The sequence below is a fragment of the Rhinopithecus roxellana genome, chromosome 3 (assembly GCF_007565055.1).
Source record: "Rhinopithecus roxellana isolate Shanxi Qingling chromosome 3, ASM756505v1, whole genome shotgun sequence".
Lineage (NCBI taxonomy): Eukaryota > Metazoa > Chordata > Mammalia > Primates > Cercopithecidae > Rhinopithecus > Rhinopithecus roxellana.
Genome location: NC_044551.1, coordinates 122,283,676 through 122,303,047, shown reverse-complemented (window position 1 = coordinate 122,303,047; position 19,372 = coordinate 122,283,676). Strand labels below are relative to the sequence as shown.

Genomic DNA, 19,372 nt, shown 5'->3' with positions numbered 1-19,372 from the left:
TGTGTAACTAGTGGGTTTTGAAATTAATTTAGGTTGTCCAGACCAGCATGTTAAATGACTAATAGAATAGAATAGAATAGAATAGAATAGAATAGAATAGAATAGAATAGAATAGCGAACACTGACTTCACTACAGGTAGAAAGAATTATTTTTTTCTAAGTCACAATGTCAAACACATTTCTTTTTGTGGTGAGACAAACTGACCTAGAGTTGTTACAACATTATAACTGATCTCTCTGTCTCTACACTTATCCCCATCATCTCTCCTACAAGATCTATTCTCCACCCTGCAAAAGTGATAGAAAAATGACCACCATCTCACTTACAGAACAAAATCCAAGTTATTGGCAATATGAGTTCCTTCATCATTCAAATACAGACTTCCTCTCCAGTCATGCCCCATCACTCCCCCATCACTCTTTTCAGTCAGATGGAAGGGTTTGTCTACCCAAATATTATATGCACACTGACATTTAAAAAGCATTAGAAGTTAGTGGAGAAGACATGAGACTCAAATTATTTGAATAAAGGATAATAATTTAAGACTGAAAGAGCACAGAGGAAGAGAGAGAAGACAGCAAAAGTGGGAGTGAAGGCAAGAGTGAGAACTAGAGAGAGAGAAAGAGAGAGAAAGAGAAAGAAAGCATGTTTAAAAGTATTAAATAAAATGTATATTTTTCTACAGTCTAGGAAACCCACAAGGAATCACAACAGTTGTGGGTTGAATGACAAAATTGACCAAAGGCATTCAGGTGTTTTAAATTTAGTGCATATATAATAATCAAGAAAAATCAAACATCCATTTAATTTGGGCAACTGGCAAGGCTTAGATACATAAGTTGATAGTGGCATTAGGGCATTTCTTACAATAGAGTATACAGAACATGTCACAGTTATTTATGATTTAAGAGTAAAATTCTTTTATGTCTGGAAAACAACATAATTTAAAAGAAATAGAAAATGAATGATACCACTAGGGAGATGATACATTTGACTGGGTTTTGGTAGAATGAAAAATGAAAACGTCTAAAAGGAGACAAGAATTACTCATATTCCCAGGAGTGCAAAAAGATTACTAAAATTTTACTGAAAAATTAACCATTTGCTTTAAAAATAATAGAAACTAGGATAATAGATGAAATTTAGCTGCCCAGAAATTTCTTAGGTATGTCAGGACATTTCATAAATAAAAACTTTTGAAATTATTGACAACTTGATGGGAGGATCACTTGAGTCCAGGAGTTTGAGACCCATCTGAGTAATACAGCCAAGACCTCATCTCTACAAATTAAAAAAAAGGACAAGGCAGCCTGAGCTGTCCAAACACAGGATGAGCAGAATTCAGAGAAAAGACAGAATCATTTCAGACTGGGAGGTCAGGGGAGGTGCCAAGGAAAAGACTATGTTTGAATGAGCCTTGAAAAATAGGCTAATGGTCTAGGTGGTAAGAAGGTCAAATCATCTGGATTGACTGAGCAAAGGCACAATAGTGGGAAATATAACTCCAAGTTGTTTTTAAGAAACAGCTTGGACAACAATTTCACTTAATCAGTGGTTTGTGCATATAACTGAAGTAAGGTAGAAGGGACTCTATATGTTGGAGAATGCCATGTTTCTATTTAACTATCAGCCTGTCTGGGCAATGAATAATCAAAACACTGCTTTAGGGAGATGAATATGGTACAAATGGTATGATCTTAGGATTTTATACGCATAGGAATGTAGGTTGTACACCAAAAGATTAATCCTAGTTAACTCTAAATGGGGATAATATGGAAATTTTTCTTTTCTTTTTTTTTTTTTTTTTGCTTATCTTCAATTTCTGAATACTAAAGAGGTATATCACTAGTGTAATAATGGTAATGTTTAATAAATCTTGCATTGCACAAAGGAGGCTAAGAGTGATGAAGAAATTAGAAGCAGGGAGAACTAATAACCCTTTGATATACTCTGGGGGGACAGAATAATATATCCATGGGAATAAAGGCATTGGGACACAATTGTGAAAAGATAAACTTGGGAAGTGATGACTATGGTGAGCAAGGAAAAAGAAATGGAAAACTACAGCTCAGGTTTCGAGTCTCTTTGACGTATAAAGTTACTGCACAGATTGAAGAGGTGAGATGTTGGCAAGGGAATTTAAATAATGGGTTCTTATTTGCATATTGATTTTAAGGTATTAGCAGGCTTTTCGAGGGCAAATACTCATCAAACAGTTATAATGTTTGACTTTTTTCATTCCTACATTCATTCCTCACTTACTCATTCCTATATTCACATCTCCAGCCGTTTTAAAAATGGCTACCTAATTTCTACATACAGGTTTTAATGTCCTAGTGCACATGCGTTTCAAGGTTAGTCATGTAATCAAGTTTTACTCACAGTTTCTAGAAACTAGGAATTGGCTTGGATCTGTTCATAACATCTGAACTATTACATTTTGCCTGGAGCACTTACATTTAATTAAGTTTCTTCATTTTGGAATTCTCCAACAAAAATTTTTTGAACTTCTAATTCTCTTCTTCTTTTTTTTAAAAATTGTTATTTTCCTTCAAATTTTACTTTAATTTTTTTCTGATACACCAGCCTGTTCCCTAAAATTTCCCTCCAATTGTTCTCTCATTTTGTGCTGCTTACTTGCTGGAAAACATGTGATTAGCATACTATGTGACTGTTTTATCAGCTCAACCATGGGAATCAGATTAGCATGGGAGTTATTTTAATTTTCAATATTGTTACTTGATAATAGATTTTTTAAAAAGGTAACCATGTTAACTCATATCCTAGGCATTAGGCAAAGTTTCTAACATCCAGGATCACATAATGTATCACAAAAATTAAAAAGAACAGAAATTGAGTTTTTGTCTTATCTTCATTCTCATCTATTTATTCTTCTTCTAGGTGTTACCACGCATTAGGGAGGCTCACCACTAGTAGAACTCTGTGATCATATCTTTTATAGAGAAAGAAACTGATGGTTGTAATTAGAATGTACATTAATGAAACAGATTCTCCTTTTGATGTGTTTTGAATTTATCAATTTTCCTTAATGAGTCTGTTTTCTCCTGAGGGTACAGAAAGGATGAAATCTAATTTGTGTTCATAAAGCAATGAAAATGATCTTAATATGATAATATGAAATTTTTCCTTGGATTATTTAGGAAGTATACGAGTGTACTTCTCTTTTCTTCATATGATTTATCCTCAATTTTTGCCTATGAAATACAGAAATTATTTTCTCCAGTAAACATCCCCCCGCAACATGTATATCCCTACAGATAGGCTTTATGTATAATTTATCTAAAAGTTCAAAAGAAATAATACTTAAAATGGTACTGCCTATTAAAATATCTAAGGTTGTTTATTTAGCTTAATTTGAATGTTAGCAAGACACAGAAGGAGTAAATGAACTGATTAGATGACAGGCTAAGGAAAGGACTCTAGAGTTACTTTTCTGCCAAAATCTCAAGATTTCTCAATGAAATAACTTGGTGACTGAAGGTTTCTCTTTGGAAGGCCAACCATCTAACAGTGGATAACAAGACAGTTAAGAAAGAAAAGACAAAAAAAAGAATATTTTATAAGCCTTTCAGTGGCCAAGACCTGCCCTGTGCTAAATTAATCCTCATAATAAACTTTAAAGGCACTGTGTGCAGATAGCTTCTCTAGGAGCCCCCAGGATCCTCTTGGAGTCCTTCTCTGCCTTCATTCTGCCCCAGGAGCCTGACCTGTAAGAACTTTCTCAATAAGCTCCATTGTTCTCTAGCTTCTGGCAGGGTTTGGCCAGTGGGGCTTCCCAACAGGACTGCTTCCTGCCTGTGTCTTTTTGTACCTCAGAATGTATAACGTGCTAACAGATCCAGGTTACTACACTGGAACTGCGGTTTCCTTATAACCATATCCTTGTAAATAATCTAACTGGGGATGACCCAAAAATATTTTTCACGGGTCATTTGTTTCCTGTTTGGATTGTGACTGATACAGGTATACTATGATCATTTTACTGATGAAGCCTAGATGGGTTATACAACTAGTCAATATCGCCTTACTAATTACTATTCAGCCAGGATTCAAACTATCTGATCAAAAGCCGGCTCTTTCTACTATACTCACTGCTGCCTCACTGTTAAGAAAGAAATCTATAGCCAGTAAATATCTATCGTAAGAACCATCACAGTTTTCAAATCATCCAAAAGAAAACCAGGCAGCTCCTAAGTTTCACTGTGAATAGTCTCTCAACAAGGCAACAGATCCAATGCTGAATGCACAGGTTACTAGGGATATACAGTATACTGAAGCAATCTTAACAGTTCAAATTTTCAGCTTCTTTTAAGACTACATAAAGTACAAAACAGATATGCTCAACTCTTCCCTGAAATACTTTCTGTGACAAGATCATGGATAAGGTGGGAACAGCATGGGAAAAGGTTGGAAGCCAAGGGTAGCGTGAAAATTAGACTGGTCTATTGCACCCATTATTTAGGAGTGAAAAATAATGCTTTTATATTTTAATGCAACTCTTACGATACAGCTATGCCAAAAAAAAAAAAAAAAAAAAAAAAAAAAAAATCCCCACATCGATATGTACTGCATTGCCAGCTTGTATTATATGCAATGTAGACCAATCTTTTATAGGACAGACCTTTCCATTATTTGTATTCTTCATCCCAGTTCTAATTCTTTAAAATTAACAAAAGTATATGTGTGTATACATGAGTTTATACACATGTATACATATATACATACAGAGAGATGGCTAGAGAGACAGAGATAATGTTTTTCTTTCTTTTTTTTTTTTTTGAGACAGATTCTCCTTCTGTCACCCAGGCTGGAGTGTAGTGGTACTATCTTGGCTCACTGCAACCTTCATCTCTCAGGTTCAAGCGATTCTCCTGCCTCAGCCTCAGTAGCTAGGATTATAGGCATGCACCACCACACCCAGCTAATTTTTGTATTTTTAGTAGAGATAGGGTTTCACCATGTTAGCCAGGCTGGTCTCAAACTCCTGCCCTTAGGGGATCCACCTCCCTTGGCTTCCCAAAGTGCTGGAATTACAGGAGTGGGCCACTGCGCCCGGCCAAGAAGATGTTTTTTTAGTTGTAAGTTAACAGCTGTTTTTCATCAGCTCTTCTAAGTTAATAGCATTTAAAAATTATTTAGATTTTTTTAATGGCTTACTGAAAATAAAACAAAATACTAGTTGATGTTAAACTCAATTACCTGTTATATTTTGGCAGCTAAAGAGACCAAATGATAATTCAGTCACCACTAGCCCATTTGTGGCAAAGACAGTAATATACAAATTTGAGCATCCACTTACACGAAAAAGAATCGTGTGCAGACATGGTCAGTATTGGGGACAACCCATATCTCTCCATGTTTGTGCAGGTCGGGTGAGGTGATCACTGCAAGTAGAAGATAAAATTAAAGAACCACTTTATTCTAAAGAAATCCTAGTCCATTCTGGCTTAATATATCCCTTCTCTTTGAAATCTAAAGCAAAAATATAAGCACTAATGAACACATAAAAATTGTTTAAACTTACTGTCTATGAAGAAATATAGATAAAAACAGTGAAAGGCCATGTAACAACTTTCTAATTTGAATAACAACTGGTATAACAACAAAAAGGAACTCATTTAAGTATTATCAAAAGCTGACAGTCCTGACTTAAGAACTATGTAGACAGCAAGTTCATGTACTATATAACTACCATGTGTTGAAAACTTAAAAGACGGTTGACAGTAGCTACTAAAACTCCTAACATAAGAAGAAAAAAATGAATTTTTAGTCAAAGTCAGATTTTAAAGTAAGAATAAAGAAAAGTATATGATTTTGCAAATCACCCATCAATTTTTCTGTCCTAAGTACAAAATAATATAATAATTTCAGTGTAGGAACAGAAAGACCTAATAGGTTATATTCTCAGTGCTTGGTTTATCTTTCACATTTTTCATCGTGTCACATATTCAAATACCAACTTTAAGAGGAAGACAGCACATTAACTAAAGAGATAAGCATTACTTGATCAGAAAGATGTAATTACCATTCTGGAAACATCTGCCTGAAATAAAATATATCACTGTCTGAATTCTTGCCAATTCTGCAATTTGGTTTGAAACTTTATGATCTCTACTATACCCGTTTTTGCATTTGTGCCCTTTGAGATGATCACAAGGAATAATGCTTTCCCTATTCCACTGTAAGCACTCTGTAAATATACTAATATTCTTAATTATAGAAGAGCTAAGAACTAACACTATGAGGTTTGTAAAACTTTCAACTTACCTTCACATAAGGCTATGCATTTTAAGTTACGGCTTTGCAGGAATTGGGATTGCTGTCCTTTTTTCTGTGACTAAATTCCAAAAACAATTAACACTTAGAGTCAGAATGGAACACTTAGTGAAAAAAACTGTTCATCATCAAAAAGTAATAGTCACTGAGGTGGCTCCAGGAAAAGAAAAAAAAAAAAAAATGCCTATTTAGACTAGCATCAATTTCCTTGCACTCTCTTAATATCAAGCTATTTTTATTTAATTTCTGTACATAATCATTACTAAATCTGAGATGAGTGAACTGAAAAATGCTAAATTAGGGTTCAATAATCTCACAACATGGAATTAGAACTCAAATTTATTTTTACTAAAAGCTTGGGCTCTATTTTAAGGTAAACAAAACTAAATTTGCATGATCTTTTCCAACATCAAAATCAATTATTTCAGATCATCTACTCCAAAACCAACCCATTTTTTAATGGCATCATTTACTAGGTTACAGAGGTTTCAGAAACATCTCATGTAGAAAATCTGGGATGTTTTCATTTTCAGATATTAGATTAGTTATCCTCTTTTTAAAAAATTTAAAGTCACATTATTTATCAGATGAATTTTTAATTTTCCCAGAATATACTTGTTTTCTCTGAAACAACATGAGATTGATGGTCATTCTACTCTCTGCCCAGAATGTTCTTTCTCCTAGAGAGGCACATGGCTCAGGTACTCATCATCTGTAGGTCTTGACTCAAATGTCACCTTCTCAGAGTATCCTTTCCTGACCATCCTTTTTAACATTCATCCCAGGTCCCTCTTCCACCCGAGAGCATTAAATGTCTTATTTCCCTGGTTTATTTTTCTTCATAATATCTAGCATTCTATCTATCTAAATATGTATTGTATTTATTTATACCCCACAGTAGAATGTAGGCTCCAAGAGAGCTGGAATATGTGTCTACTTTTGGCCATCACTATACTGCCTAGGAGTATCTCTGGTACCATAGTGGGAGATAAATACATATTTGTTGAATAACTATTGTATAGAGGCAATTCAGTTATTGCATTTCAAAGTGAGTTTTATTCCTTTATAAGTAATGACCACATTAAATAATTTTGCAGATTTAAAAAGCCTATTTTTCCAAGCTCTGCTGGCTAATGAGGCCACAGTTCGCTAATCATAAGCAGTCACTAAAGTCACTACAACACCTGTGATGCACTGCTGCTTTTACTGCTTGAAGCTGGTTCGTCCTTGGCTGACACCTTCTGTTTCTTGTTCATCCCTGAAAACATCAGCAAAATAATAATTTAGGGACAAAGCTGTCTGATGCAGCTCAAAGTACAATCCACCTACTATGCAAAGTTCCATTCTAGGTAAAGGTTTGATCACATCAGGAGACAGTAACAAAGGGTTGTGCCCTTAGCACCTGAGGTGGAAGATCAGTGGGTTTTGGAGTCCTGGGAAAGTTATTATTATTATTATTATTATTATTATTATTATTATTATTATTATTTTGCATTGAAAGCAAGGATAGAAAATTCTTCTGCATAAAATTAATATAGTTTAAAAATTATTAAAACTTGATTTTAAAAGGCTTTTAGAACCTAACTGTCATTCCTACTATCTGGCTAGGAGAAGGAGAAAATAAAGGGTGGGAAATATGAACAATGTCAGAAAAATATATTTACATTACAAGTTAACTTTTCTGTTGTTATTTGTTGTTAAATTCTATGTAGAATCTAACATTTCTTCTAATTAAAACAAATTATATGTTCTTTTTTCTGTAATATTCAGAAATTTTAGCTTACTCTGTAAATGCCATAATTTCTTACTGTGAATATTTTAGAAAAGCAGAACTAAAATACCCATGTTTTAGAATATGTAGATTTGTATCTATACTTTACTAGAAAGTGTTCATCTACTGTTACATCAGAAGCGGATATAGGTGTTGATTTTTGTGGTTGTTTCAGCAAATGGCCTAATGAGATGGGGAAAAGCCTGTTTACAAATTTGTGAAGTACATTTATCCAACTTTTTCAGGTCTTCCAAAAAGGTGCTGGGGTGGATGGGGACAGGTTGAGGAGAAGGCCTTAGGATTTCAAACACATTTCTAACCAAAAAGCAAAGGGTATATATGCAGAGAAGCTGTCCTGTTCTCTTACCCCTACCCTTTCAGCCCTTAAAATCAACTACAGATGCTACGTCATCTTACCGTAGTGATTCTTACATTTGTCTCAGATCAAGAGCCCTTCAGGAATTTGAGGAAAGGTATGCACTCCCTCTCCAGACAAATGCACATATACACAGACAAATTTTTACATCCATTCACACGGTTTGTACCTTTCCTCAATTCTTTCCATGAACCCATCAAAGGAGTCTATATACCAGTATAAAAAACAGAAAATCACAGTACTTGATGATTTGCTGTGCTTTTTCTTTATCTATGCTGAGAATGTACTTATTTATTTCAGCTGGTTTCTTAGCTTTTTATTTTGTAGTGTTTTAGCAAGATTTAGAGTCTGATTTTAACCGATTTCTTCTTTGTTACTCCATTTCCTATCTCTACAGTATTTCTTTGTTAACAAGAGAAGGAGTCTAATTCCCCAACTCTTGAATATGAGTCAGACTGTCTCAGACCTGCCAGTGCAGCCCATCCATCAACTGAGTGCCATTCAGTGGATACTTCAAGGGGCTAAAGAATCACTTAGCCAGGTCCCATCCCAGATTGCTGACCCAAAGAATCTATGAGCATAATGAAGCTGTTATTTTGCCCTAAGGTTAGGGTGCTTTGTTGAACAGCAATAGTTACTTGAATAATTATGTTTTAATTTTTCATATATTTCTAATTTTTCTTTTTTTATTTACATGCAACCTTCTAATTTTTTAAAGTTTTCTTTTCATCAGCATTTTACCATTTATCAATGTTGCTGTTTTCTTTTAGTATTTCTAATTATAAATCTGGTTTTAAGCGTTCCAAGTTTCCTATCACTGAGAAACAACTTGTTATGGCTGGAAGAACATGAACTTTGGTAAATAAATTAGGAAGTTCTTTTTAATGTTCACCTAGTTATCAGACCTTTCTTACTATCCTTTCCTATAACATGAGGATATTAAGACTTACCATTCAGGCACCATGTGAATGACATCTCCTAAAGCGTGTAATGTGATCGCGTAATCACACACACACACACACACACACACGGAGAAGCACACAAGCAAAACTAATTACATATGCAGTTATATGTATATAAAACCACTTAAAAGTGTGAAGGAACATACGTAGAACAATGAAGCTGTAGTAAAGGAGAGAAAATTTTCATCTGCTACTTCAAAAATTCTATGTAGCTTGAATTTATACAATGAGCATAATTATTTTATATTTAAACCAGAATAGGTTAGTTGTTATATAAATCATACTGATCATTGTAAAATATTCCAAAATCTTTTAAAGTGTAAAGAAGAAAACATCACCAATTTCACCAAGGATAACTAATGCTAATAATTTGGTGATCATTTTTTTCTACATTTTTAACTCATCAGGCTCCTGCACAGCACAAGCTTTCAATTTATTCCAAAGTATTCTTTCCCACAATCTCACCAAATTTACAAAAAGTTGTTAATAAGAGAGATGATTTTGAGGGTGTTTTTCTACTTCTAATGTTTCCATAATGTTCAAAGCTTCTTTATGGATAATATAATAATCCAAAGATAAGAAATTAGCATGATATAGAATTACACTTAAAGATATTATGTATGTGTACTTTTCAGGGCCCTACATAGTGCTTTGCATATACTACAGTCTCAATATTCATTTATGGAAGGAATAAATGTAAGAAATATTAAATATTTTTTTTAAATTGATAAAACATATATTCTATCTTGTACACTAGGGAGAGTATTACATATTCATCTTGACATTGTAAATTTAATAAAAATACATATAATAAGGCACAATAGAAAGCTGTGCATAGAGTATAAACAATAATAAAATTAAAATCTAGGGGGCGGAGCAAGATGGCCGAATAGGAACAACTCCAGTCTCCAACTCCCAGCGCGAGCGACACAGAAGACCGGTGATTTCTGCATTTTCAACTGAGGTACTGGGGTCATCTCACTAGGGAGTGCCGGACGATCGGTGCTGGTCAGCTGCTGCAGCCTGACCAGCGAGAGCTGAAGCAGGGCGAGGCATCGCCTCACCTGGAAGCGCAAGGGGGAAGGGGATCCGTTTTCCTAGCCAGGGGAACTGAGACACACAACACCTGGGAAATCGGGTAACTCCCACCCCAATACTGCGCTGTAAGCATACAGGCATTCCAGGAGAATATATCCCACACCTGGCCGGGAGGGTCCCACGCCCACGAAGCCTCCCTCACTGCTAACACAGCAGTCTGCCGCGATCTATCCGCAAGGCAGCAGCGAGGCTGGGGGAGGGGCGCCCGCCATTGCTGAGGCTTAAGTAGGTAAACAAAGCCGCTGGGAAGCTCGAACTGGGTGGAGCTCACAGCAGCTCAAGGAAGCCTGCCTGTCTCTGTAGTCTCCACCTCTGGGGACAGCGCACAGCTGAAGACCAACAGGGGAAGTAGCGGGAGCCGGTGCAGACGCGAACGACTCTGTCTGACAGCTTTGGGGAGAGCCGCGGATCTCCCAACGCGGAGGTTGAGATCTGAGAACGGACAGACTGCCTGCTCAGGTGTGTCCCTGACCCCTGAGTAGCCTAGCTGGGAGAAATCCCCCACTAGGGGCAGTCTGACACCCCACACCTCACAGGGTGGAGTACACCCCTGAGAGGACACTTCCAAAGGAAGAATCAGACAGGTACACTCGCTGTTCAGCAATATTCTATCTTCGGCAACCTCTGCTGCTGATACCCAGGCAAACAGGGTCTGGAGTGGACCTCAAGCAATCTCCAACAGACCAACAGAGAGTCCTTCTGACTGTCAGAAGGAAAACTATCAAACAGGAAGGACACCTATACCAAAACCCCATCAGTTCGTCACCACCATCAAAGACCAGAGACAGATAAAACCACAAAGATGGGGAAGAAGCAGGGCAGAAAAGCTGGAAATTCAAAAAATAAGAGCGCATCTCCCCCTGCAAAGGAGCGCAGCCCATCACCAGCAACGGATCAAAGCTGGTCAGAGAATGACTTGGACGAGAGGAGAGAAGAAGGCTTCAGTCCATCAAACTTATCAGAGCTAAAGGAGGAATTACGTACCCAGCGCAAAGAAACTAAAAATCTTGAAAAAAGAGTGGAAGAATTGACAGCTAGACTCATTAATGCAGAGAAGATCATAAACGAAATGACAGAGATGAAAACCATGACACGAGAAATACGTGACAAATGCACAAGCTTCAGTAACCGACTCGATCAACTGGAAGAAAGAGTATCAGCGATTGAAGATCAAATGAATGAAATGAAGCGAGAAGAGAAACCAAAAGAAAAAAGAAGAAAAAGAAATGAGCAAAGCCTGCAAGAAGTATGGGATTACGTAAAAAGACCAAATCTACGTCTGATTGGGGTGCCTGAAAGTGAGGGGGAAAATGGAACCAAGTTGGAAAACACTCTTCAGGATATCATCCAGGAGAACTTCCCCAACCTAGTAGGGCAGGCCAACATTCAAATTCAGGAAATACAGAGAACGCCACAAAGATACTCCTCCAGAAGAGCAACTCCAAGACACATAATTGCCAGATTCACCAAAGTTGAAATGAAGGAAAAAATCTTAAGGGCAGCCAGAGAGAAAGGTCGGGTCACCCACAAAGGGAAGCCCATCAGACTAACAGCAGATCTCTCGGCAGAAACTCTACAAGCCAGAAGAGAGTGGGGGCCAATATTCAACGTTCTTAAAGAAAAGAATTTTAAACCCAGAATTTCATATCCAGCCAAACTAAGTTTCATAAGTGAAGGAGAAATAAAATCCTTTACAGATAAGCAAATGCTTAGAGATTTTGTCACCACCAGGCCTGCCTTACAAGAGACCCTGAAGGAAGCCCTAAACATGGAAAGGAACAACCGGTACCAGCCATCGCAAAAACTTGGCAAAATGTAAAGACCATCGAGGCTAGGAAGAAACTGCATCAACTAACGAGCAAAATAACCAGTTAATATCATAATGGCAGGATCAAGTTCACACATAACAATATTAACCTTAAATGTTAATGGACTAAATGCTCCAATTAAAAGACACAGACTGGCAAACTGGATAAAGAGTCAAGACCCATCAGTCTGCTGTATTCAGGAGACCCATCTCACATGCAGAGACATACATAGGCTCAAAATAAAGGGATGGAGGAAGATCTACCAAGCAAATGGAGAACAAAAAAAAGCAGGGGTTGCAATCCTAGTCTCTGATAAAACAGACTTTAAACCATCAAAGATCAAAAGAGACAAAGAAGGCCATTACATAATGGTAAAGGGATCAATTCAACAGGAAGAGCTAACTCTCCTAAATATATATGCACCCAATACAGGAGCACCCAGATTCATAAAGCAAGTCCTTAGAGACTTACAAAGAGACTTAGACTCCCATACAATAATAATGGGGGACTTCAACACTCCGCTGTCAACATTAGACAGATCAACGAGACAGAAAGTTAACAAGGATATCCAGGAATTGAACTCATCTCTGCACCAAGCGGACCTAATAGACATCTATAGAACTCTCCACCCCAAATCAACAGAATATACATTCTTCTCAGCACCACATCGCACTTATTCCAAAATTGACCACATAATTGGAAGTAAAGTACTCCTCAGCAAATGTAAAAGAACAGAAATTATAACAAACTGTCTCTCAGACCACAGTGCAATCAAACTAGAACTCAGGACTAAGAAACTCAATCAAAACCGCTCAACTACATGGAAACTGAACAACCTGCTCCTGAATGACTACTGGGTACAAAACGAAATGAAAGCGGAAATAAAGATGTTCTTTGAAACCAATGAGAACAAAGATACAACATACCAGAATCTCTGGGACACATTTAAAGCAGTGTGTAGAGGGAAATTTATAGCACTAAATGCCCACAAGAGAAAGCAGGAAAGATCTAAAATTGACACTCTAACATCACAATTAAAAGAACTAGAGAGGCAAGAGCAATCACATTCAAAAGCTAGCAGAAGGCAAGAAATAACTAAGATCAGAGCAGAACTGAAGGAGATAGAGACACAAAAAACCCTCCAAAAAATCAATGAATCCAGGAGTTGGTTTTTTGAAAAGATCAACAAAATTGACAGACCGCTAGCAAGGCTAATAAAGAAAAAAAGAGAGAGGAATCAAATAGATGCAATAAAAAATGATAAAGGGGATATCACCACTGACCCCACAGAAATACAAACTACCATCAGAGAATACTATAAACGCCTCTACGCAAATCAACTAGAAAATCTAGAAGAAATGGATAATTTCCTGGACACTTACACTCTCCCAAGGCTAAACCAGGAAGAAGTTGAATCCCTGAATAGACCAATAGCAGGCTCTGAAATTGAGGCAACAATTAATAGCCTACCCACCAAAAAAAGTCCAGGACCAGATGGATTCACAGCTGAATTCTACCAGAGGTACAAGGAGGAGCTGGTACCATTCCTTCTGAAACTATTCCAATCAATAGAAAAAGAGGGAATCCTCCCTAACTCATTTTATGAGGCCAACATCATCCTGATACCAAAGCCTGGCAGAGACACAACAAAAAAAGAGAATTTTAGACCAATATCCCTGATGAACATTGATGCAAAAATACTCAATAAAATACTGGCAAACCGGATTCAGCAGCACATCAAAAAGCTTATCCACCATGATCAAGTGGGCTTCATCCCTGGGATGCAAGGCTGGTTCAACATTCGCAAATCAATAAACGTAATCCAGCATATAAACAGAACCAAAGACAAGAACCACATGATTATCTCAATAGATGCAGAAAAGGCTTTTGACAAAATTCAACAGCCCTTCATGCTAAAAACGCTCAATAAATTCGGTATTGATGGAACGTACCTCAAAATAATAAGAGCTATTTATGACAAACCCACAGCTAATATCATACTGAATGGGCAAAAACTGGAAAAATTCCCTTTGAAAACTGGCACAAGACAGGGATGCCCTCTCTCACCACTCCTATTCAACATAGTGTTGGAAGTTCTGGCTAGGGCAATCAGGCAAGAGAAAGAAATCAAGGGTATCCAGATAGGAAAAGAAGAAGTTAAATTGTCCCTGTTTGCAGATGACATGATTGTATATTTAGAAAACCCCATCGTCTCAGCCCAAAATCTCCTTAAGCTGATAAGCAACTTCAGCAAAGTCTCAGGATACAAAATTAATGTGCAAAAATCACAAGCATTCTTATACACCAGCAACAGACAAGCAGAGAGCCAAATCAGGAATGAACTTCCATTCACAATTGCTTCAAAGAGAATAAAATACCTAGGAATCCAGCTTACAAGGGATGTAAAGGACCTCTTCAAGGAGAACTACAAACCACTGCTCAGTGAAATCAAAGAGGACACAAACAAATGGAAGAACATACCATGCTCATGGATAGGAAGAATCAATATCGTGAAAATGGCCATACTCCCCAAGGTTATTTATAGATTCAATGCCATCCCCATCAAGCTACCAATGACTTTCTTCACGGAATTGGAAAAAACTGCTTTAAAGTTCATATGGAACCAAAAAAGAGCCCGCATTGCCAAGACAATCCTAAGTCAAAAGGACAAAGCTGGAGGCGTCACGCTACCTGACTTCAAACTATACTACAAGGCTACAGTAACCAAAACAGCATGGTACTGGTACCAAAACAGAGATATAGACCAATGGAACAGAACAGAGTCCTCAGAAATAATACCGCACATCTACAGCCATCTGATCTTTGACAAACCTGAGAGAAACAAGAAATGGGGAAAGGATTCCCTATTTAATAAATGGTGCTGGGAAAATTGGCTAGCCATAAGTAGAAAGCTGAAACTGGATCCTTTCCTTACCCCTTATACGAAGATTAATTCAAGATGGATTAGAGACTTAAATGTTAGACCTAATACCATAAAAACCCTAGAAGAAAATCTAGGTAGTACCATTCAGGACATAGGCATGGGCAAGGACTTCATGTCTAAAACACCAAAAGCAACGGCAGCAAAAGCCATAATTGACAAATGGGATCTAATTAAACTAAAGAGCTTTTGCACAGCAAAAGAAACTACCATCAGAGTGAACAGGCAACCTACAGAATGGGAGAAAATTTTTGCAACCTACTCATCTGACAAAGGGCTAATATCCAGAATCTACAAAGAACTCAAACAAATATACGAGAAAAAAACAAACAACCCCATCAAAAAGTGGGGAAAGGATATGAACAGACATTTCTCAAAAGAAGATATTCATACAGCCAACAGACACATGAAAAAATGCTCATCATCACTGGCCATCAGAGAAATGCAAATCAAAACCACAATGAGATACCATCTCACACCAGTTAGAATGGCAATCATTAAGAAGTCAGGAAACAACAGGTGTTGGAGAGGATGTGGAGAAATAGGAACACTTTTACACTGTTGGTGGGATTGTAAACTAGTTCAACCATTATGGAAAACAGTATGGCAATTCCTCAAGGATCTAGAACTAGATGTACCATATGACCCAGCCATCCCACTACTGGGTATATACCCAAAGGATTATAAATTAGTCTACTACAAAGACACATGTACACGTATGTTTATTGCGGCACTATTCACAATAGCAAAGACTTGGAATCAACCCAAATGTCCATCTGTGACAGACTGGATTAAGAAAATGTGGCACATATACACCATGGAATACTATGCAGCCATAAAAAAGGATGAGTTTGCGTCCTTTGTAGGGACATGGATGCAGCTGGAAACCATCATTCTTAGCAAACTATCACAAGAAGAGAAAACCAAACACCGCATGTTCTCACTCATAGGTGGGAACTGAACAATGAGATCACTTGGACTCGGGAAGGGGAACATCACGCACTGGGGTCTATCATGGGGAGGGGGGAGGGGGGAGGAGGGAGGGATTGCATTGGGGAGTTATACATGATATAAATGATGAATTGATGGGTGCTGACGAGTTGATGGGTGCAGCACACCAACATGGCATAAGTATACATATGTAACAAACCTGCACGTTATGCACATGTACCCTAGAACTTAAAGTATAATAAAAAAAAAAAAAAAAAAAAAAGAGAAAAAAAAAAAAAAAAAAAAAAAAAAATTAAAATCTAATAAATTTGACTTTAGAAATGAAATACAGGATTACCTGAGTAACCAAATGATATGCTGGACATTGGACTAAGATAGATTCCACTTCCATACATTGCACCATGGAGCTAAGATGGGAAGAGTACGAGAGAAAGAGAGAGAGAGGTCTGTTCATGGTTTAAATGTTAATATTTGACAAAGCAATCAGTTTCATGTCAGAACATTCAGTCTTAGAAAAAAATGACAGAGCTTTTATTCCAAGGTCTAATTTGAAAACAGTACTAACAGCCTTGTGCTTAAAACTCAGAGTTTATATATGAAAAAACGATATCTAGAGGAAAAAGATTCTTAATAAATATTTTCCATCCTACCAGTAATAAAGACAATCACTTATTATAAAGTACACTAGCAGGCCTTTATTTTAATGGATCTAAAATTTTAGAAATTAAACTTGGTCTGAAAGACACAGTAACACATTCTGATTAGGATTTATATATTAGTGTATAAACAAAGCGTCCTGCTCAGATTTTCATTAAATAACACTTGTCATCCTGCTCTTATCCTTTGTTACATTTTTGAAGTTATATAAGTTTCATTAACCAAAACCCTTCAACTGGTCTAAGAAACTATACTCAGATAACTAAACTTCTTTCTTATTTTCTCTGTGTTCTGGGCCCTCACACGCTATTAGTATGAACTATTGAATACTAAACGCATTTAACACTTAACATTTAATTGAATCATCTAAAATGTCATTGTAATATGAGATCTAGCTCAAGTGACTGGGTTAAGCATCTCATTTTCTTAAGTCCTTATGCTGTCAGATGAAAAAAAATTCAGCTGCATGAGAGTGAAGTGAAATGTGCAGGATAAAAAGCATAAATGAAGATGAAGATGACAGCCACGATATCCTGCTAACACCAAGTACTGTCCTGGAGGCGGAAAAGCAGGTATTAGATGGCTCTCTAACATCCAGTCCACTTATTTCTACATTTTATTCTCCAAAAGCATTCATATTGAGGCCCAGTACTCAAGAAATACACACTGAATTAACAGAATGCCTCTATGATTTTACTTTGTGCATAATGTTTTTCTACCTAAGTTAAAAGTGTGATTTGTTTTATTGTTTTATCATAGGGAATTAAACTCTCTTTTCTTCTTCTTTTTTTTTTGAGACAGTCTTGCTGTGTCACCCAGGCTGAGGTACGATCTGAGATCACTGCCACCTTCACTTTCACCTCCTGGGTTCAAATTATTCTCTTGCCTCAGCCTCCCAATTAGTTTCGACTGTAAGCATGTGCTACGAAGCCTACATAATTTTTTTTTTTTTTTTGGATTTTTAATAGAGACAGGGTTTTGCCTTGTTAGCCAGACTGGTCTCAAACTCCTGGCCTCAAGTGATCTGCTCACCTCAGCCTCCCAAAGGGCTGGGATTACAGCTGTGAGCCACTGTGCCCATCCTTTCCCTTTTCATTGTATTACCCATTTTTTGTTTAAATAATTGTGTATAGATCAGTTCTGCTTCAGTTCTAGTATGCCTACTACAAATTCCATATAATGTTTTACTCACATGCTTCCTCTTTTGCAAGTAAAAGCCTAACATCGGGGTTGCTTACTGACTCTCAATTCTGAAGAAAAATGAGGTCTTGTTAAAGCATTCAGAAAATTTACCTGCAGTCGTGTATTAGAAGCAACAACCAGACCATTCCTCAGGATGGAGTGCCAGTTTTCAATGTGCGAGCCACTAAAAAAAAAGACGGAAGGGAAAAAGCAAAACCAGAAAATTAATTATCTTCAAAGTGGTCACAATATAACAAGTCACGATGCCTTCTGAAGGTTCTGGATTGCTAAATCAAGTATTATGTAGTTGACTTCATAACCAGATACTGAATGACCATCTATTGAATGACCATTTGCTGAATAATCATTTACTGAAAGACAGTGATATCTTCCCCATACATTTCTGGAAAACTGGGTGGAGCACACCCCCATAACATTAAGCCTTACTCACTGAAATGCAAAGGTGCTTCCAAAGAGTTTTTTAGCAGCTCTAAAATTGGATTCTTTGGCTGGTGGACTGCTGAGAAGGAGGAACTGATGTGGAGTATGCATAAACTTCAATTGCTGCCATTTAAAATAAAGAAAAACAAAAACATGTAAAACTTAACATATATTCAGGCTGATGACAATTTCAAATTTTATTGGCTTAAGAATTACCCAGTTTCAAACTATAGCAATTCTACACTAACCACATTAGCAAGCTAAATTGTATAATGTTTTAAAAACTCTACTTAAGTGGTAAGTCACATGGAATTGCAAATATGAAGAACAATTCTTTGGGCAAATGGGAAAGGAGTAGGAAACAGACAATCCAAAGTCATTTATATTTAGCTTTGGAATACAGTACGCATTCATGTTTAAGCAGATCTGCCTTCTTAATTACATTTCTTTTCATGCTTTTATTATTGAGTCCCTAAGTATATACTAGCTATTCAACTGGGGAAATATTCTGGAGTTTGCTAAGCAGAAAAGTTTATAAAACTGCAAAAATTCTCATTATGCTTTATTTGCATATATTTATAAAATTGAGAACTTTTGCCTACATTCAAATATAGTCACCTGCTTGGTCATGGAAAGAAATGAAAGCAGAATCTTTTGGATTCATAGCTTGATAACATCTTCTAAGTGTTTCCCTTTCTCTTACCAATATAGTTATACAGGAATATAAGGCACAGGAATCTCACATTTAGAGACTCATAGGTGGCAAAAATGAGATTTTTTTAGGTATAGCTCCTAGGCGATGATCAGAACTGAAATCCACAGTCTATTAGCTTTTTACAAATTATTATTTTTTAAGTTTACTAGGCTGATAAATAAGCTGTCTGAGG

The 19,372-nt window shown here is 36.8% G+C and overlaps 1 protein-coding gene across 6 annotated transcripts in view; it reads right to left on the bottom strand.

Moving 5' to 3' along the window:
• PARP8 (poly(ADP-ribose) polymerase family member 8) overlaps positions 1-19,372 on the bottom strand; it is a 206,259-nt gene that overhangs the window by 6,249 nt on the left and 180,638 nt on the right. For all 6 annotated transcript variants that reach the window (XM_030926745.1, XM_010364404.2, XM_030926743.1 and 3 more), the window contains 6 exons: positions 18,496-18,608; positions 18,156-18,228; positions 16,543-16,612; positions 7,483-7,556; positions 6,290-6,359; positions 5,322-5,406 (listed from right to left, as the gene is read on the bottom strand). In XM_030926745.1, the coding sequence (XP_030782605.1) occupies positions 5,322-5,406; positions 6,290-6,359; positions 7,483-7,556; positions 16,543-16,612; positions 18,156-18,228; positions 18,496-18,608 (485 nt within the window). The remainder of the gene's footprint in view (positions 1-5,321; positions 5,407-6,289; positions 6,360-7,482; positions 7,557-16,542; positions 16,613-18,155; positions 18,229-18,495; positions 18,609-19,372) is intronic.